Source organism: Cottoperca gobio, chromosome 13 (assembly GCF_900634415.1).
Source record: "Cottoperca gobio chromosome 13, fCotGob3.1, whole genome shotgun sequence".
NCBI lineage: Eukaryota > Metazoa > Chordata > Actinopteri > Perciformes > Bovichtidae > Cottoperca > Cottoperca gobio.
Genome location: NC_041367.1, coordinates 17,077,920 through 17,096,452, shown reverse-complemented (window position 1 = coordinate 17,096,452; position 18,533 = coordinate 17,077,920). Strand labels below are relative to the sequence as shown.

The window sequence follows — 18,533 nt, the reverse complement described above, 5'->3', positions numbered from 1 at the left end:
CTACCCATATATTGTTTTTTGCACAATGCAAATTCTAAAAAAAGTGTATTAATAGATAAACACGCTATTTAGTCAGGATAATCCTATACAGAGAAAACATCATTTACCTTCATCTTGCCACTTAGTTTAATTTAGCTTGTGATGATAAACTATAAAAGCATACTGCTTTTTTATCTTTAAAGTTTAACCAGCTAATAAAAACCCACTCACGATTTGTGTTTATATGTATACACCAGCACTGCTCCCACTGTAAGACTCCGGTTGTGTCCTTGATGCTTTATATCCTATGAACACAGGAGTGTGTGGAACCGGATAAAAACTGGACTGGTAGGACGCAGTAGGATTGCTGATATAAGTCAGTGAATGTGGCGGGGTGTTTTGGCTTATGTATAAGGAGTTGCCTGGTGTATACAAACTCCCAACATGGTTAGAGCTCCGCATGGAGGAATGGTGAGCCATGCTAGCTTGATATAACAATGACTCATTTTCAGGCAGACCGGGATTATAGACATCCCTTGTCATCACTTGAGGGATGTTTTGCAGTGGCGTTGCAAGTTGTTGTCCAACATAGCCGTTGTTCCGCAGAGAAGGATGGTATGCATTAGATCGGAGGCTGGGAACACTCGAGATGGGATGATACCTCATTAGAGTTGGCTTGTTGGCTGCTGGTTTGTAACTGAGCAAGTTGGCTTGGTTGTACATGTCGAATGAGCCTTTGTCTGAGGGTATACGACGGCAGAGGAACAACATGGCTGAGGCGAAAAGAAAGCCGCCGGTCACCCAACCGATGTAGAGTGCCTCTCCCAGCTCCCTCCTCTGGGCATCAATTAGCAAAGGATTATAAAAATCTCGAATGATGACATGACCTGTCCATGACACGGGGATAAAGACACAGATACAGGCCAAGAACTGCATACCACCTGCAACCATCAGTATGATGGTCTTAGCCCGATCATTATCCCGAACACAGGATATACACCGCATTCCTGCCATAGCCACAAGGAGCCCCAGCCCCGACAAGGCCAGAGAACAGCACATCAGACCCCTGGCTGCCTGTAAATCCGGGGGTAGAAACAGCAGGGAATCGTACACCTTACACTGCATCCTGATGTTGGCTTGTCTGTAGCAGTTCATCCACAAGCCTTCCCAGCGGGTTTCCATCACAATTATATTTTCCCCAATGAAAGCTGTCACCTTCCACATGGGCAAACCTGTAGTAGCCGCTGCCCCGATCAGCCCAATCAGGCCGACACACATTGCTACTATCTCAGAAACACCTTGAAGCATTGCGCAGTCTACAAGAGTTCAGCTATATCCAAATTAGATTAGGTTGACAATAAATTGTGATGCTTTGAGTTGGAGACGTGTCTAAGGCAGCGAGGATCTTCTCATCTGACGCAGTTTGTATGCTGTAAGAGGTGGTTTGTTATGGGATAGATGCTTTGCTGTCATCTGGTTGGCTCAGAGCTATGGGGGTAAAGCGGACGTCTACTTGTTTTGTGTTTATAGTTGCTCAAGCAATAGTGTTATATCTGTGCCATCAGCTTCTCCAGCAGTAAACACTAAACAACAAGATATACCAAAAACAGCTCACAACTTCAAAAAGTTTTTATCACTTGCAGTGTTTGTATTCTCTATAATTATATATGATTTAAAAATTCAGAAGCAAACAAATATACAGGACAATGTAGCAAATAAGCTCCAGTACTTCTGTTGACCACAGGAGAGCAGAGATGACTTTCAAGGTGGGAAACAGAGAGGGAGCTCACATCATACAGTCCAAACACAGTTTGATTGTTGAGTAGTTAATAATATAGTATATTACAAATACAGCTTTGTAAATCTCAATGTAAAATATTCATATTATCTCCATGTAGAAGACATAACTTGTACAAACAAGTTGTTCATTTTGATAAGTTAAGCAACAATGGAGAAAGACAACATTTTCTTTACATTAACAAAATCTTTTTTTAGTTTGAAGCATCAGTGAAATGTACTTTTACTGTCATTACATGCAGTGTTTTATAAATTGAGATTCTACAGATGCAGCTTGCTTTTAAACTCACTGAAAATGAAATGTGCTGATGTAATGGTTTAAGAGCTAATATACTTCACTGCTTGGATCAACCTGGAAATGAACTAGAAAACTTCAAAGTGACTTGCAAATTCTTTAATCATGATCTTGCTGTAAGGTTGTCTCTGTCTGGCTTCTTCACAAACACTGAGCTGTCCACCTTTAACATACAGTCTTAAACCTGTATGTCATGTTTACTCTTTACATTTTCTCAGTTCCCAAGAGCTCCAGAGTATCATACCAAACTCAACCAAAAACCTACAATTGTTTTCTGATGAAATAGACCCACAAGAAATGCTTTGAGTTTTAGACACAAATGCCTCAGTATTTCTTACATAATCAGTCGCCAATATAGCCTTTACCGTCATAAATAATATTATATACGATTTTGTATGCATGTGTGTTTTGTTGATGTAATGGGGGATGTACATTTAAATAAACAGCTCAGGCACAGCTAATGTTTTAAAGAAAATGGGAAAATATCTTAAGTATAAACTGTCTGTATAACTACATAGGCACAACTTCATATGTGCCAACAACAACAACTAATAGCATTTTAAAAGTAAACACATATACACTTGTGACTCATTGGTTGAAGGTTGATTCAATTGTAATGCATACACATACAAAATTGGTAAACTAATATACACATAATATACACAAAATAAGGCTGTCCGTATAAAATTTGATTATACAACACAAATAAAAGTAATGGAAATCATGTATTGACATCGGGGTTATAATTGTGATTCTAGGTTGATTCTTTATTTTGTGCTCTTTAACAAGACATCAAGTACTCCTCATAAAAAGTTTAAAAACAGTGATTTAATACAGACATCCTATGGATCCAATCCATTTTCACAGTTCATGTATATATTGAAATGTGTTCTTTTTTTGTAATTTAACCTATTATAGTTTGAAATGTGTCATAGATTGCAATGCCAAGGAAAGCCATATTTAAAAACGAAATCCCCTTGCATAAATTGACCATAACTGTGATCATCATTACCTCAGTCAGTACATGTTTAGAGATATGCCACTCCACTGCGTACAGAGGGGTATCTGGGCTGGTAGCTATAGTTGGTTGATGGATGTCTTGACAGCACTGGCTGAAACGGGGGTTGTGTTTGGGGAAGTAGCACCAGCTGTTGAGGCTGTAGAGGCTGTGGATAGGCCATGTAGTCGGAGGCCCTTGAGTACACATACCTCTCTGAAACTTTGTCCTCGGACTGCAGATTGCAACAAATAAACATGCATCCTCCAGCAAAAAAGAAAGCGGAGGCCACCCAGCCAATGTAGAGAGCCTCTCCAAGCTCCCTGCGCTGGGCGTCGATCAGCAAGGGGTTGTAGAAGTCCCTGATGATGACGTGACCTGTCCAGGACACGGGGACAATGACGCAGATGCAAGCCATTAAGATCATGGTTCCTGCAATGATGAGGACCAGTCGCTTAGCTCGGTCGTTGTTTTCTATGCATGACGTGCACTGCAGCCCCAGCAAACTGATCAGCAGACCAAGGCCACCCAACGCCAGAGCGCAGCACATTAGCCCCCTTGCTGCCTGCAGATCAGGGGGCAGAGCCAGGAGAGAGTCGTACACCTTACACTGCATTCTGATGTCGGCCTGCCGATAGCAATTCATCCACAGACCCTCGAAGCGGGTTTCAAACACAATGATGTTCTCCCCAATGAAGGCTGTGACTCGCCACATTGGCATCCCAGTGCTCGCTGCCGCCCCAATCAGCCCGATCAGGGTCAATATCAGACCCACTATCTCCAGTGCTGAGTTGGCCATCCTGTCCTCCTCTTATTCCTCCAAGCTCATACGTTCAATAATGTGCGGACACAGTGTGACTATAAAAGGAAGCTGTAGATGGAGTTACTTTGCATCCCAGTGGAGGAGGAGCAGGTCGATGTTCACCTGCACTGCCTCCTCCCTGTGGACGGCACACAAGAATGGGAGGGGTGGGAATTGCGACCTGTTAACAGGTAACCAAATCCCTATGGCTTTTTTTTTCTTTGTACACCTACCCCAGGAGCGGCTGTAAGCTGCCACCATATTTTTTCAGAAGTCTCGTTTACATTCTCAGATCAGACTTTACAAGCAAGCTTTAAAAATAAATAAATAGGGTGTTCATTAACAAGGGGGAGATTTTTAAAGTTCACCAATTTGTTACTTGCTGTGACTTTGTTAATGTATTACCCGTTATAAAAAAGGCATTTAGAAACTATCATATATCATTATTTGGACTGTGTGTGTGTTTGTCATGGGACGGGGTAATACTTGTGTACCCATGTGTTACTGTAAGTATTGGATTTCTTATCTGGGTCTCTTGTATCTGTCGGTGCTCAGGAAAAAGCTGGCAGTTTGAGCTCTGGCTTGTTTGAAATGAAATCTCTTGGCAGGTTTGCTTTGTGGGTGGACCCTGTGTGAACGGTCTGGTTTTACCAGTTAAGGCACATTTCCACTGACAACAATGGAGTCAACATAATAACCTCTCCATTTACGCACCCGTGAGCTAAATAGGTGCAGTTTCAGTAGGACGTGTTGAATCCTTGGCAAACTCAAGAACTGGAAGTGAGACACTGGCCCATCTAGTAAGCAATAGTTCACCCACACTTCTTGATTAATAACAGCTATTTTAATTAGACAACAGAAGAAATAAAACAATTCCTTTTTTCTTAACATTATCACTTTTTATTGAAAACCACTATAGCCATTATATTTAGGCCATCATTTTTAAAAAGGGTGTACATTTACAACAAAAACTCAGCAGTGAACACAAATCACCTGGAGGTATATTATCTGAAAAAGGCCTAGTGCATAAATTGTTCTCAAAGAGCATGTCAGCAGAGGCAGTTATGACAGTGATATCAACAACTATTGTATTCGGCTTTTACAGATTAAAATACTTTTGAAGGACAGATATGATTTAGTGTAAACTGAACGTATGGAAACAAACAAAGCATACAGTACTTCAGCACAGTTCATCATGATCAAAACAAAATCAGTTCCATCATGGATTTTAATCTATGTAATACATTTGGCCCTCTTTGAGGAAGTACTGAAAGATTCTGCCATTTCTTAGTCGGTTTAAACTCAAATGTGAAAAATCTTGGCAAGTAAAAAAGAGAGAAAGAAAGGAAAATAGTCCAAAATTTGTCTTGAATTTCCTCACTAGTACTGACTTGGTGTGTATGCTACAGATCCAGGTGGGGGTGCCGAGTAGGGAGGTTGGTAGGTGTAAGATGGCTGGTACGTGTATGCAGGCTGATATGCAGGCTGATATCCGTATGCAGGTTGGTAGATATTTCCGTTGGGGTTGTATTCAATCCTCTCATCTGATTCCTGGGTGCGGGGAGCGTGACGGCACAGTAGGATCACTCCGGCAGTGAAAAGCAAAGCTGAGGTCGCCCAGCCGATGTAAAGAGCCTCCCCAAGCTCCCTGCGCTGGGCATCGATCAGCAGAGGGTTGTAGAAATCCCTGATGATGACATGGCCGGTCCAGGATACAGGGATTATGGTAGTAAGACAGGCTAAGAGGAACAGACAGCCTCCAGCCACAAGAACAATATGCTTGGTGCGAGCCCGATGGTCCACCACTTTGGTACACTTCATCCCCACTGCTGAAACGATGAGGGCGAAGGTAGACAGGGCTACTGAGCTGCACATCAGACCCCTAGCAGCCTGGAGGTCCGGGGGCAGAAACAGTAGTGAATCGTACACCTTGCACTGCATCCTGATGTTGGCTTGTCTGTAGCAGTTCATCCACAAACCCTCCCAACGGGTCTCCATGACAATGATGTTCTCCTCAATGAAGGCTGTTACTTTCCACATCGGCAGGCCTGTCACGGCTGCCACTCCGATTAGTCCAATAAAACCAACGACAAGGGCCACTACCTCACAACAGATGGCATCCCGACGGTCCTTCTTCTCAATTCTCTTTTTTTCCTCATATACAGATTCTTGATAATCTGCATATGTCTTGGCCTGCTTCTCATCGTAGTAAGAGCCTGCGTAAGATTGAGGTGGTTTGCTGTAACCGCTGTAAGCCGTGTAAGAGGCCATTGCTATCGCAGAGAGCCAAAGATCGACCTTTGGCTGCTCTCTGCCAGCTCAAGAGACAAATCTGAGGAGAAGGGCAAGTCAAGGAACTTATACACCCACAAAAAAATGCTAAGCATGCAATGCAACCTTACTGGTTGAGCTGCTTTACAGCCAGATAAATGGGGACACAACAAAGAGTGCTGCTTGTTTTGAATGCAAATACAACAACCCTTACTAACAATCAACCATTTGGTCTTGTGATTAAGAACATTTAATCAAAAACAAATTAAATCACTTTATAAAATAACAGTTGATAAAAGCAAGTTTTCTACCTTTTTTTAAAGTTAGCAATGAGACATTTCAACACAGTTTCAAAACTTCATAGAGCATTATCTTTTATTTGTTTAACAAAAGTACATGATTTAAACGGCAAACAGGATAACTAAAAATTGATTATAAAGATGAAACATATATACAGTCTTGTTGCTATTAACTTTGAGCTAAAACTTGATTCATTAAGTCTGTGGCCTTTCTTACCTCTGTCTAAAATAATTAGTATGAAATTATAACAATTTAGTTTTGTATACAGTATTGTAGAAAACTATATAGTGCCTTTTTTTAGAATCCTTATGAACTGTCGTCTCTCTATAACAGAAAGCTGATAGGATGATCACACGGATGTAAAACTGTATCCTCCGTCAATTGTAATCTGAGCTGATAAAAAGGTGTTGAGCACAGAAACTTGAGTAGGATTGGTTTCATTGTAACACAGTATTGTCCGTTTGGCAGCAGTACTCACCTTGTCACTGCACCTTGTCTTCATGCTCTGTTTGTAGATAATCTGTGCTGTTTTTTTTTATGTACAGCTGCATTTACTAAGAAAATTAAAACATTTAAATAATTAAACCGTAATACTTTTTTTGTGGTAAGCACGGTAGAAATATACAAATGGTGCGTTTTTTGTGTACAATCACACAAGCGAATGTAGAATCAAAACTTTATTGAACTGTCTGTTGACTAGGTCGTTGTGACTACTTGTCCTTGAGTTATTACCAAATCAAAAGGATTAAGAGCAAATGAGAAGTTAAAAGTGACAGTTGAGAAACTTCGTCATATCAAACACTAAAAACGTCATGATAGTATAGAATTGCGAAAACCAATTCCATATCCAGATACAAAGAGTTTTATATTTATTGGTCATACAATACAAACAATGGACGAGAACCATTTATAGTGCAATAAGAACACAATGCACATTTAAACAGATGAAAATGTGTAAATAGGTAGTGAAAACTAATACATTTATACATGATTTACAAACTCTTGGGATCACCCTGTGATCTTCCTCACGCAGCATTTTTCAAACGTTAGAGATATGCAAAGTGTAATTTCAGGTAGTACAGTTCCGTTCTTTAGACATATTCTTGATGCTTATGAAAGCTGGATGGCATCCTTCCAAGGGACACACTCCCCTCTGTCTGTACATCCCTCACTGGCATAAGATGCACATCAGTATAAGGCTCTTCCTCCTTTGATCTACGTTTGCTGTAGCTTAACAGAAAGATAACGGCAGTGATCAGCAGAATACCAGAAGTGGCCCAGCCAATGAAGAGAGCCTCCCCTAGCTCCCGTTTCTGAGAATCCAGCACCGTTGGGTTGTAGAAGTTGCTGATGACTGTATGCCCCACCCAACATACAGGAATGAGTGTGGTCAAAAAGGAAAGCAGATACAAACTACCCCCCAAGGCCAGAGTGATGTTCTTGCTCTTTGTATTGTCGCCACAGCAGTTGCTTTTGTTGGTCCCACATCCTGTGACAAACAGGGAGATAACAACCAGGACTATGGACACACACATGAGCCCCCTAGCTGCCTGCAGCTCTGGTGGAAGAATTAGCAGTGAGTCGTACACCTTGCACTGCATCTTGATGTCGGCCTGTCTGTAGCAGTTCATCCATAAACCCTCCCAGAGTTCCTCCATGACAATGAGATTGGCACCCATGAAGGCAGAGACCCTCCACATGGGCAGGGCAGTGACAGTTATGGTCCCACAGAGGCCGATGAAGGACCAGGGCTAAGACATCCAACTTTGCTCTCATGGCTCAGATGGAAGTGCTGTCTCGTCTCTTGTCTATCGTCTAATGAAAAGACGGCTCAACCTATTTTCTTTTTTTGCAGAGCTGTAAATCTGTGATAATATCACCATGCCTGTAATGTCACCCCACTGGTTTTTATTGACTTGACCTTTATTCCTACCAGTATTTCAGGTGCAAACTATTCTTCACTTGTTTATCTTTGATTTGTTTTCCCTGAAAACGCACTGTTACACACTTGTCATCATTGCTCGTTATGCATGACTAGCGCATACTTAGTTCAACACACATGCCCACATACATAAGTGCCATCCTTTTTTTTCAACTCGTGGGGATTAGCAATGGTCCTATTTCAACAGAAGAGGCGTGTGTGCGTGTGCGTGTGCGTGGCATAAAGAGCTAATTCAGGAGGACAGGTTATGCCAATAGTCCCAGCAAAGTGATTATAACCCTCTGTCTTTTCTCTCAAGGCTCAGCTCTTTTCTCCACCTCTCAATTGCTTAGGCCGCACCAGAAGTTCATTGGTTTCAGGTTTCTGGTGTGCGCGTGTGTCTGCCTTTCGGTTCTCTCTTTTTTTTTTTGCCTACTGAGCAAGGTATGATAGCTGACTGTTTTCAAGCACTGCTGAACAAGCTGTAGTCCTGTGTATAAAGCGATACATGTGTACTACAGTCCTTCCCTCATGCGTTACCGACAATGTGAGTTTATTTATGGACACTATCGTTGAATTATGCTGTGAGCCTAAGTTTGATTACATTTCAGCTTCATCTATGTAGAGTTTGATTTATTATATTATATGTATTGACCATAGATGTGTGTGTGTGTGTGTGTGTGTGTTAATTAAAGCAACATAATGCTATGGGGTCAAAGTATTTGACAGAATCAGAAATGTTATGTTTTTCTAGAGTGGAGTTTGTCGTTGATCCGTAAACTTCCACACAGCTTCAGTGTGAGGCTCATCAAATGCACAATAAGTAGGATTTGTCTTTAATGGTTTGTAAACACAACATACAAAGTTTGGCTCAACAAGGGTTATGGTGTTTTCCAGCAAGTAAAAGCCAACTCCAGATTTACTCTTGCTTGGGAACAAGCTTTGTCCACATGGCGTTTTGCCTGGCTATATTTGCGTTTTCTGGCGGCTGTGACCGGCATTTTCATGGCTGTATGCGTGCTTTGGATTTGGCACCTAATTGCTACTTTTTTATAGAGGCTGATGCCCAGAAACGTCCCGAACAGAGCAAAGTGATAAGAAGACGGAAAATACTCTGCAGATAGACACTTCTAGTGGGTCAAAAGTGATGATTGAGTGGGATTGTTTTTGAATCCATACGTTGTTTTGTTTTTAGGAAAATCCTACTTATTGTGCCTTTAACTCTATTCATTTAGGATAGAGATTTGAATAGTGTTAAAAAAACGAAAAACAATAGAAAGATGAGTACAAATCTATCATCAGTCGGTTAATCTTCTTTAAAGGGTTTTCCCTTTTAACTGACTTTTTTTTTTTTACTACTTTATGCTGCTACCATTTAAAATGACCATTTAAACTTGAAACTAAGACTAAACATTCTTTAAACATGCAGATAAGGAAGAACAATGGGTGATTTCACAGTTCTGAAAGAGCCACTCCTTTTATTCAAATTTCAGTTGGCCTAGGCCAGGTAACAAAACCTGTTGGTCAGCCTGCTTCTGAGAAGTAGCAGCGAAAGGAAAGATAGAGAGAGGGATGGTCACAAAACAGAAACTTGAAAGCCTGTTAAGCCGGTTTGCTGAGTGATACTATCGTCACATCCTTAGCTGCTTGAAATGTAAACAGATACACTAATGCTAAGAAACAGAATGAGAATCAGCAATAGTAACTGAATACACAGCAAAGTGTACGTTGGTGCTGTTGCTGTGGCACAGGAAGTAATGTACATCGACAACAGACTATGTGTGCCACCTACTGTATGTACATGTAACTGCACATTCCAGGACCACATTAAGATTGAGATAATATTTTGCAAATATTTTTTAAGAAATGTATTGCCTGTAATTCCCATTTCCTGTGACTACCTGCTATCACCTTATAAGTCAGTGTTCATTTCTACATTTAGGATGGTGAAATTATTTGTTCACACAAAATAGAAAGGAATAGCAAAAGCCACTAATCAGGCTTTTGCCAGTATATCTTTAAGATAAGGCTGTTCCATCAAAGCAAGGGCATTGGCAAAGCAACCCTGTCCCATCTCAGCACTCTGTCATTCAGCACTGCTGCAGATAGTGTTGCTGCAGATCTACAGCACAATTAAGTCTGAAGTGATCTTCCCCTTTTATCTGAGGGAGCACCAGAGCTTTTGTGGTGATCGGCAAGAGTGAGGGGGCTGGTGAAGCCTTGGTGACAGGATGTCCACAGAGCTCAGAGACAAGAAAAATAGGAGATAGGGCTGTGGGAGCCATAGCTCATAGTGTCTCGGTAGGGCATGTTCAGCTGTAGATTGCTGATTTAAAATTGGCAACTTTACAACACAATAGCCTTCCAGTAAATACCCATTTGATGAAGCTCATGTTTACGGGGTTGTGGAGCAAATATACCGTTTACTGTGTCTTTCAGTCAGTGTGCATGGGGGTCTTCTTGTGACCATTGTTCAACTTTGCTAATGCAGTTTTTCTGTGATTTATATACATATTGATTTTTGTGACAGATAAACCTGCAATATATTTCTCAAAAATCATGACATTTGCCAGACAAAGAACAGTAGTAAGAGGAAATCACAAGCAGACCCTTACCAACACTCACTAAGAGACACTTGGTATGATACAATAGTTAACAAACAAAAAAAGTCCTTTAGAAATAGTGAAAGTGGAATAGAGTGGAGCTCCATGAGCTTGGCTTGGGTTTCATATTGTATTTATTTTGTATGTATAAAATAATGATTGTGCAACACAAGTAATTGCTGACCAGTGGACTGATTAAAACACGGATAGAAAAAAAATTGTCTGCTCCTCATTTTCTTATTCAGCAAAATGCATTCACTCTAATGTTCATTGTAGATATCACTGGCTCTCCCATCTCAAGATCATTTTATTTTTCTTTCTATCAACATTTCTCAGCTGTTGTATGCCTGAGCAGGATTTGTCTTTTTTTTTTTTTACCAAGTGAAAGTATCAGTCTGAAGTGAACACTATACATTGACTAATAACATTCATTTTAACCTTTAATTTTAATCTGTGATAATAGGGGTTTTAGCTCCTTCACCATCATTCAGACATCTAATCAGTCGTGGCTTGAAAACCCACAAAGTGGCTCTTAACGTCTCTAGTTTTCCCGTTTTTTCTGTCTTTGTGGGTTACTTTTGGAGGTAGGAGGGCATTGATTAGCTAGTTCCGTCGTTCTGAGGCATGTCTTGGCATTTGAGTTTTACCTCTCATCACAAAATAGTTTTGCACAGATGATGTCTGTAGAGCTGCAGGGAATGAGTTATGCTGTTGAGTAAAACCCATAGACTTTATATAAAGAACCAATGAATCACTACAGAGAGGTGCTTTGAATTATAAGTAGGAAACAACTGTATTTATTATGATATCAATACATTTTTCTATATACACACACAGTAATAAAAATGCAGTCTTAGTAGCACAATGAGTTGTTTACAAGTATGACTTCTTTCACTGTTCAGGCATACTGCAAGTCTTTCCCCTTGATTGCTTGAGCAAATTTGGACTTTCTTTGTGAAAAAATGACTTGTGTTTTTTGACAAATTAATTTACATATGAATAAATAAAAAAACATTGCTTTGTGATCGATTACCAGTAAACAATCTTTTTGAACACACAAGACCTTTTTAAAATAACTGATGTGCAAATTCTCTACAATAAAGATGGGCAAATTCACAAAGAATGGACTGTGGCCGCTGATTGCACTATGAGTCGCGCATCACTTGCAACCGCTATCTGTCCCCTCTCAATGTTCGACTCAAATGAGATGTTGCGCAAATGATATTCCATCGCAAACACGGCCATAACGTTTTGCAGCCAACTGCTTTTCTGATTGCAATTATCCATCTGGCAAAGTATAAATGTTTCCTTTGCAAACTCAATAGACAGAAAAATGGCAAAAATAAGAATTTCATTCAGACCGCTGGCTACAGAGGCAAATCTTCAGGCAAGGAATTTAAATGTAACAGAGAAACCATGTTTCGGATTGAATATGCCATGATCACTTGTAAGTCTGGTTGTGACATTCTTTATTAATGCACTTACCACCAACTCTCTGAAGACACCTATGTGTTCACTGTAACTGCCTGTGGCTATTAGCACTGATGTTTGTGATCGTTTTTGCAACGTGCTTGTTCATAGATAAAAAGGGGTTCATTTTGCACCAAATGAATGCGTATTACCTAATTAAAATATGTCCTTCTCTGTGCAAAGGAGTAGAGAGAAGCTATTTGCTTGGCAGCTCAGGAAGTGGTGCATTTCCCCCTTTGTGGATGCTTTGAGAGTTTCACGGTTTGTTTTTGTGTTATTTGTGCAGGTTAAGCGGACGCAAAAGCAGCACAATCCTTTTGTGAATTTTCCCCAGAGTTTGCACGCTAAGTATTAAGAATGAAATGTAACATTGAGCGTTCTTAAAATGGCAATACTGAAGAGCAAAAAGGAAAAATACAATCACAGTAAAACAAAAACATGAAACAGCAAATTCAAGTAAAACAGGATTATGTTAAATAAAAACAAATAAAAATAAAAACCTTAGCCTCTGTGACATAGGGGCTATTACATAATCCCACTATTAAATGTAACAAGAGAACAAACAATATTTTCCAGGCTAAAAAGATAGCTGTAAAACAAGAGATCAAAATCATATATTATACATAACCAGGAAATATGTTCCAAAAACATGTCAGTGTTTATTCATGTGAAAATGTACAAGTACAGTAAACTATGCAAGACAAGACTGTCCTTTGCAATTATTCTATTTCTTTAAAGGACAAATAATATACAGCCCTTAACTATGATAATATCTCTGAGTCACATAGACAAAACAAATATCAATGTTCTCACAATAACCAAATTTGGCAACAGCAGGCAGGACTATAGAATGCTGCCCAAATGTGCAAACCATGCCAATCAAAGCAACTGATTAGATTTCATGATTGTACCATTAGTTCATCTCTCATAGCCTACATTAGACTTCTATGTAACAGCATTTGATTTGGGATAAAGCTCCCTCGTTCTAGATTCCTGTATTGCTCCACTGATGATCTTACCATTACAAAAAGCATTCAGCAAAAGTAAGGTAAGGAAGGATATATCTTCTATTAGCTGTGCGATATACGTCAATGCCCATGCATTGTTTGTGAAGATGATAGATCTTTATGGAGCCCATGTAAAGCTGTCTGCCTGTCCTCTTCAGCTTTTATGTGCCACAGTCTGGGGACAAACTGGATTGCTGCCTTTTTACCCAAATCTCACCCTTCTCCGTTTGCTTTTGATTCTCCACAATGTCATTGATCTCGGCGCTCTGCCTCTCTGTGTTGCACAGCTTCACATCATCAGGTGTCCCACTAGCTATTGGGGACTTAAGGCTCTCGCTCTCCTCTGTTTCTTCACTTTCCAAGGACAAAGCCATGACATGGGCCTCCAGGTCAGCCTCAGTGGACAGCGCTCTGGGTTTCTGGCAGAACTCGTCATCCTCATCACTAAGGATGTCTGTCTCCTTCACCTCATCCTGGTCTACGTATTCTTCTAGGTCAAACTGTTCTTCCACCCAGCGGTCTGTGTCTCCTGCTAACTCAGACTGCTGCAGCTGCTGATCTGGTTCGTTGTCCCGCTGTAGCGGATTTGAGTTGGGCTCCTGTGGTGAAACGATGTCCTGTTCGGGCTCACCATCAAAAACAATGTCGGTGTCTATGGTGAACCGGTTGCGCACTAACTTCCTCCTGCCTAGAGTCCTGGTTGGCGCCGATGCTGCAGAGAAACATAAAATAAATAAATTAGAAAGTTAACACTTTGAGGACATGACTTTGGACCAAGTTGTCCCGAGCTCCTCTTGGTTTGCATCGGAGAACGCTCCGACACAAGCAACAGCGCTCAAGGCTCTGGGTTTGCTTGTCTCCATGACAACTGCAGCACATTTCCTGCTATTTTCTAGTCCGGGAAAATTGCCCATCCTCGAATTGTTGCTGTTAAACAAATAATGAAGAGATGCTTCCACATGCTGACAATGAAGCAGGCGCTGGAATGTGTTCACCAGGGACCTCGATAGATCAAATAGACTATTAATTATGTATTTGAATTATCTGTGGTGGAAGAAGTACTAATATCATTTAAGTAAAAGTAGAAATACCATAGTCTAAAAAAACTACATGACAAGTCCTGAATTCAAAATGTACTTGTGTAAGCATCAAAAGTAAAAACACTTATTACCCAAAATGGCCAGCTCGCTCCCTTCATATTTCTCACCTCCCTCCTCATAGCTCCCACCTGCCTCCTCCCTGCTCATAGCTCCCAAGTTTGGAGAGTGAGAGGACGGAGACTGAAAGCTGGGAGGCAAAGCTGAGAGGGTGTTAGGCATAAGAAATCTCTAAAAGTGGTTGAAACCCTAAATGAAAAACTCCTTTTGTTTCACAACAGCAAAACATCCAATCTGTCAGGTAAGAAGGAACGATTTAGAATTGGGACACTTGGAGCTGTGAGGTGAGTGCAGCCACACGCTGGCATTTACCTGCTCTATTTATGGCAGGACGCGCTCCCTTCAGGGCACAGAGGCGCTTTCCTCCAAAGGGCACATACTGCTGGTTGAGGGGTAAACTCTCTGTTTTTAGGAGCTGCCGGCGGTGCTTTTCCCTCAAGATAGAATGGACTGTCTTCAGAAAGTCTTTTCTACTCTCTGGAGAACTGAGGGAGATAGAAGCGCACGCTATCAGATTGTCACTCAGTAGATAGCAGCAGACAGGACCTGTATCAGTGGCACACAAGCTTCAGTCTCCAGTGGAATTCAAGAGATCCTCACCTACAGCACAGCTGAAATGTCCTCTCTGGCCTTCCCTCCGACTCAGACTTTGTGTGAACAATCTCACACATAGCCGAGCCCTCACCATCTGAGGAAGTAAATAAACACTCACATGTGGTCTCATGTACAGAGCAATCTGATGAGATTTTCTCTCTATAATAATTTCTGATTTTAGAAGACTTTTCTTAAATACAGTACAGTAAATGATTCATTGAGTTATCTACCTGCATTGGCCAAGGATCTGACTTGAAGGGCGTGAGTTGGGATCATGTGACGGAATCGGAAAGGGTCTTTTTCTTCTGAAGACACAGAGACTCGATGGGAGCCACCCTACAATCATTCAAACAAGGAAAAACAAAATGTGAAATGAGCTGCATCCAGTACTGATGGGCTTTAATGCTGCTTTTACAAGTGACCCGCTGGACTGATTCTGAAAGCTGACACATGGGCAATGAATTTACAATGCTCTACAAAATAGGTTATATTTTTAAAAAGGGGTTTTGGTGGTGCTGATGGCTTGAGTTAAAACATACCATTTTCTTTTTCTGCTTGGATCCGTCCTTGCATACAAAGACCACTGCCGTTTTAAACACTAAAGAGCAATGGAAAAAACGTCAGTTAACCCTTGACTTAGAGTTGAGTTTCCTTCATGATTATGTAATGAGTAGACCTGACATACCAAATGTAGCCATCTGGGGCTCTTTCTTCCATTTTCCTAAGGAGGCAGGGGGGTTGATCCAGGTCACACTGGTGTGGAGTAGCAGGTCACCCATGGACAGATCAGCCACCTGGCAAAAGCAACAAAATATCAGCATCCACTCCACGTGTACTCTTTAGATGACATAACAGAGCCAAGACACTTTTAGCCAACCTACCTCTTTCTTTTCACCGCTCTGCTCAGTGATGAGAAGATCAAACACTGCGCCAAACTCTTCATGGATCTTCTGCATCTCGTTGATGTGGCTGGCAACTTTGTTCATGGCTTTCATGGCAACTGCAGATTAGCAGAAAGCAGAGTTAGCGTTGAATTGGTGTGAACGTACCACCCACATTCTCCTCTGTCAAAATGTTTTTTTCTTCTCAGCCGGCCCCATGACTTTTCTTACCGTCCAGGTGGTAGTGCTCCTCGCTGTCTGGGTCTGTGAGTGAGTAGAGCTCCTTCAGCAGGAGGGGATACTTTAGCACCCTCTGGATGGGTTTGATCAGGTATGACTCCAGGGTGGAGGAGTGCTGCTGCTTGGGGTTACGCTCATCCAGGAAGGCCTTGAAATCGTGATCGGTTTTGGCTGGAATGACGAAACACTTATTGCAACGCTTCTATACATCGTGTCTGTTTTTGTGTCCTTTCCATAATTGATTGTTGTGTTCTACTTTTCGGTACAAAGTCATCCACTCGAGTGTTAAAGTGATTTGATGTACTAGCTAGAGAACAGACTGTTCAAGACTGCTGATTATATATCATACAATGTTGCAGGGCTTTTTTTTAGCCCTGGGAGACACCAGCTTGAAAGTATGCAGAGGTCAAATGGACAACTGTCTGGCTGACAACTCTGGAGCAGATTTATGGAGCCTTGCAGGATATGGCAGATGGTTGATGGATAAATACATCCTCTCCTTTGAGTCAAAAGGGAATGTTGACCCAAGAGCACTTTACTTACCTTTTACGAGGACCTTAGGGACTTTGGTGTGGCTGGCGCAGAAAGCACTGTAGATTTTAAAACGGTCTGCGTAGTACAGGAAAGAGCCTCCCAGGGAAAAGAGGATTTTCTGTGAAAAGGGGACGAGAAGTTACCCAACCAGTTATACAAGACTTTATGGGTGTTTTAAATGTTTGTTGACGGCCCTATCTTTTGGTGTATGTTTCTCAAAGACGGTATACCTTAAACTGATCCACTCTCTCCAATTTCTCTAGATCTGGAACCAGTCTGGTCCCGTCTTCCAGGGTCTTGAGAAACTCAACCTGGAACTCCACCATTTCCAGCAAGTTCCCAAACAGAACATCCAGCTGGAGAAAAAGGGCATTTGAGCAAAGTCAAAATAAATTCTCCTCATTTTACAGTGTGTGTTCTGTAATATTTCTCTATCTTTATCTGGTGCATACACTATTAGCCCATCGCTATAGTTAAGAGCAGGGAAATGTTCTCATAAAACAACCATGTCATTATTGCAAGTGCATGCAAAACATTTACTTTGCAAACCTCCCCTCTCATCATCCACCCCTCTTGTACCGTACATGGATACTCTTCACATGATTATGTAACCCACTTTTCTTAGAACATTTAAACAGTGTTGGCATTTAAAAGCCAACCACCCCTCAAAGGCTCACAGGGAACATTTGACGTACCTCATCTTGTGTGAGGATGGTCTCTTTCTGCAGTGGGGTTAAATATCTCCCGATGAGGCAATTGAGATCCTGCAAGACAAGAGTGAATTAAGTTTGAGTCAGAGTTGTCCAGGTAATTACATGGAAAACAGACATGAAAAACATGTTGCTTTTACATAAGGCTTAAATATTCACCACTACAAAACAGTGATTAAGTCACAGGGATAGTCTGAAAGTCCCTCCAAGATCAAAGACAGAAGAGCTGGCAGATGCATTACTGCATACATTTTAAAAAAGGTAAAGTGGCTTATATAAACCCAATTAAATAAATGACTATGGTTACAGTTACCTGAGCTGAACTGTAGAACGTCTCTGAGATCTATTAGTAGCTCTGCCAAAAAGTAGGGAAATGGACCATCTAACTTCTCCAAAGAAGTACGGCTGGCCTTACAAAGCATCGGACTTCAATTTACATATTTCTATCTTTCTCATTGTTAATCTAATAATCAACTCAAGCAACAAATAATTATTGGCTTTAAAGAAAAGTAGCCTAAAATATGTCTCTTAAGAAATAAGTAAATTCTTTGTTGATAGGTACAATGTCTACATGGGATAGACACAACAATGTAAACCTGTTTAGTTCTGAAGCGTCTTAATCCCACAAACATTCTGCCTGCCTGCTAATCAACATGTGGGTATGAGTTGTCAAGGCAACATGACATGCTTAAAATTGTTCAAAAAAAAGGAAAAATATTTAAAGTTTCTATAGGAGCAGTCTTGAAAATAATGGCAACATGTTCCAAACATAAACTGCATCAGCAACAGCTGAAACTAACCAACAAGGATATGATAGATATTAGTATACGGATAACACATAACTTAATATGACCAGCATTGATTTACGAAAGTCCCTCCTCATTTAGTCTTTTTCCATTATTTTGTCTACCCCTATATTACATTAGCACATATAATGCATGCGTCTGTTTCACTCTGGGTAATTAGAATAAATAG

General features: G+C 40.9%; 5 protein-coding genes across 8 annotated transcripts in view; all 5 read right to left on the bottom strand.

Moving 5' to 3' along the window:
• Positions 1-219: 219 nt before the first annotated feature.
• Positions 220-1,287, bottom strand: LOC115018154 (claudin-8-like). Its single transcript, XM_029447008.1, has one exon. It carries the CDS (start codon positions 1,285-1,287, stop codon positions 220-222), a length of 1,068 nt encoding a protein of 355 aa, XP_029302868.1.
• A 1,812-nt stretch (positions 1,288-3,099) lies between these two features.
• Positions 3,100-3,867, bottom strand: LOC115018156 (claudin-8-like). Its single transcript, XM_029447010.1, has one exon. The coding sequence runs from the start codon at positions 3,865-3,867 to the stop codon at positions 3,100-3,102; it is 768 nt and encodes a 255-aa protein (XP_029302870.1).
• A 1,301-nt stretch (positions 3,868-5,168) lies between these two features.
• On the bottom strand, positions 5,169-6,141 carry LOC115018155 (claudin-8-like). Its single transcript, XM_029447009.1, has one exon. The coding sequence runs from the start codon at positions 6,139-6,141 to the stop codon at positions 5,251-5,253; it is 891 nt and encodes a 296-aa protein (XP_029302869.1). The 3' UTR covers positions 5,169-5,250.
• Positions 6,142-7,532: 1,391 nt separating this feature from the next.
• LOC115018157 (claudin-17-like) lies at positions 7,533-8,217 on the bottom strand. The gene is given in 2 exon segments (XM_029447011.1): positions 7,533-8,184; positions 8,186-8,217. Coding segments are annotated over 2 exon segments (684 nt in total).
• A 3,515-nt stretch (positions 8,218-11,732) lies between these two features.
• Positions 11,733-18,533, bottom strand: part of tiam1b (TIAM Rac1 associated GEF 1b) — a 45,813-nt gene continuing 39,012 nt past the window's right edge. For all 4 annotated transcript variants that reach the window (XM_029446999.1, XM_029447002.1, XM_029447001.1 and 1 more), the window contains 11 exons: positions 17,544-17,612; positions 17,079-17,204; positions 16,858-16,966; positions 16,306-16,485; positions 16,075-16,193; positions 15,879-15,987; positions 15,733-15,791; positions 15,424-15,529; positions 15,200-15,287; positions 14,912-15,084; positions 11,733-14,154 (listed from right to left, as the gene is read on the bottom strand). In XM_029446999.1, the coding sequence (XP_029302859.1) occupies positions 13,604-14,154; positions 14,912-15,084; positions 15,200-15,287; positions 15,424-15,529; positions 15,733-15,791; positions 15,879-15,987; positions 16,075-16,193; positions 16,306-16,485; positions 16,858-16,966; positions 17,079-17,204; positions 17,544-17,612 (1,689 nt within the window). In that variant the 3' untranslated portion in view covers positions 11,733-13,603. The remainder of the gene's footprint in view (positions 14,155-14,911; positions 15,085-15,199; positions 15,288-15,423; positions 15,530-15,732; positions 15,792-15,878; positions 15,988-16,074; positions 16,194-16,305; positions 16,486-16,857; positions 16,967-17,078; positions 17,205-17,543; positions 17,613-18,533) is intronic.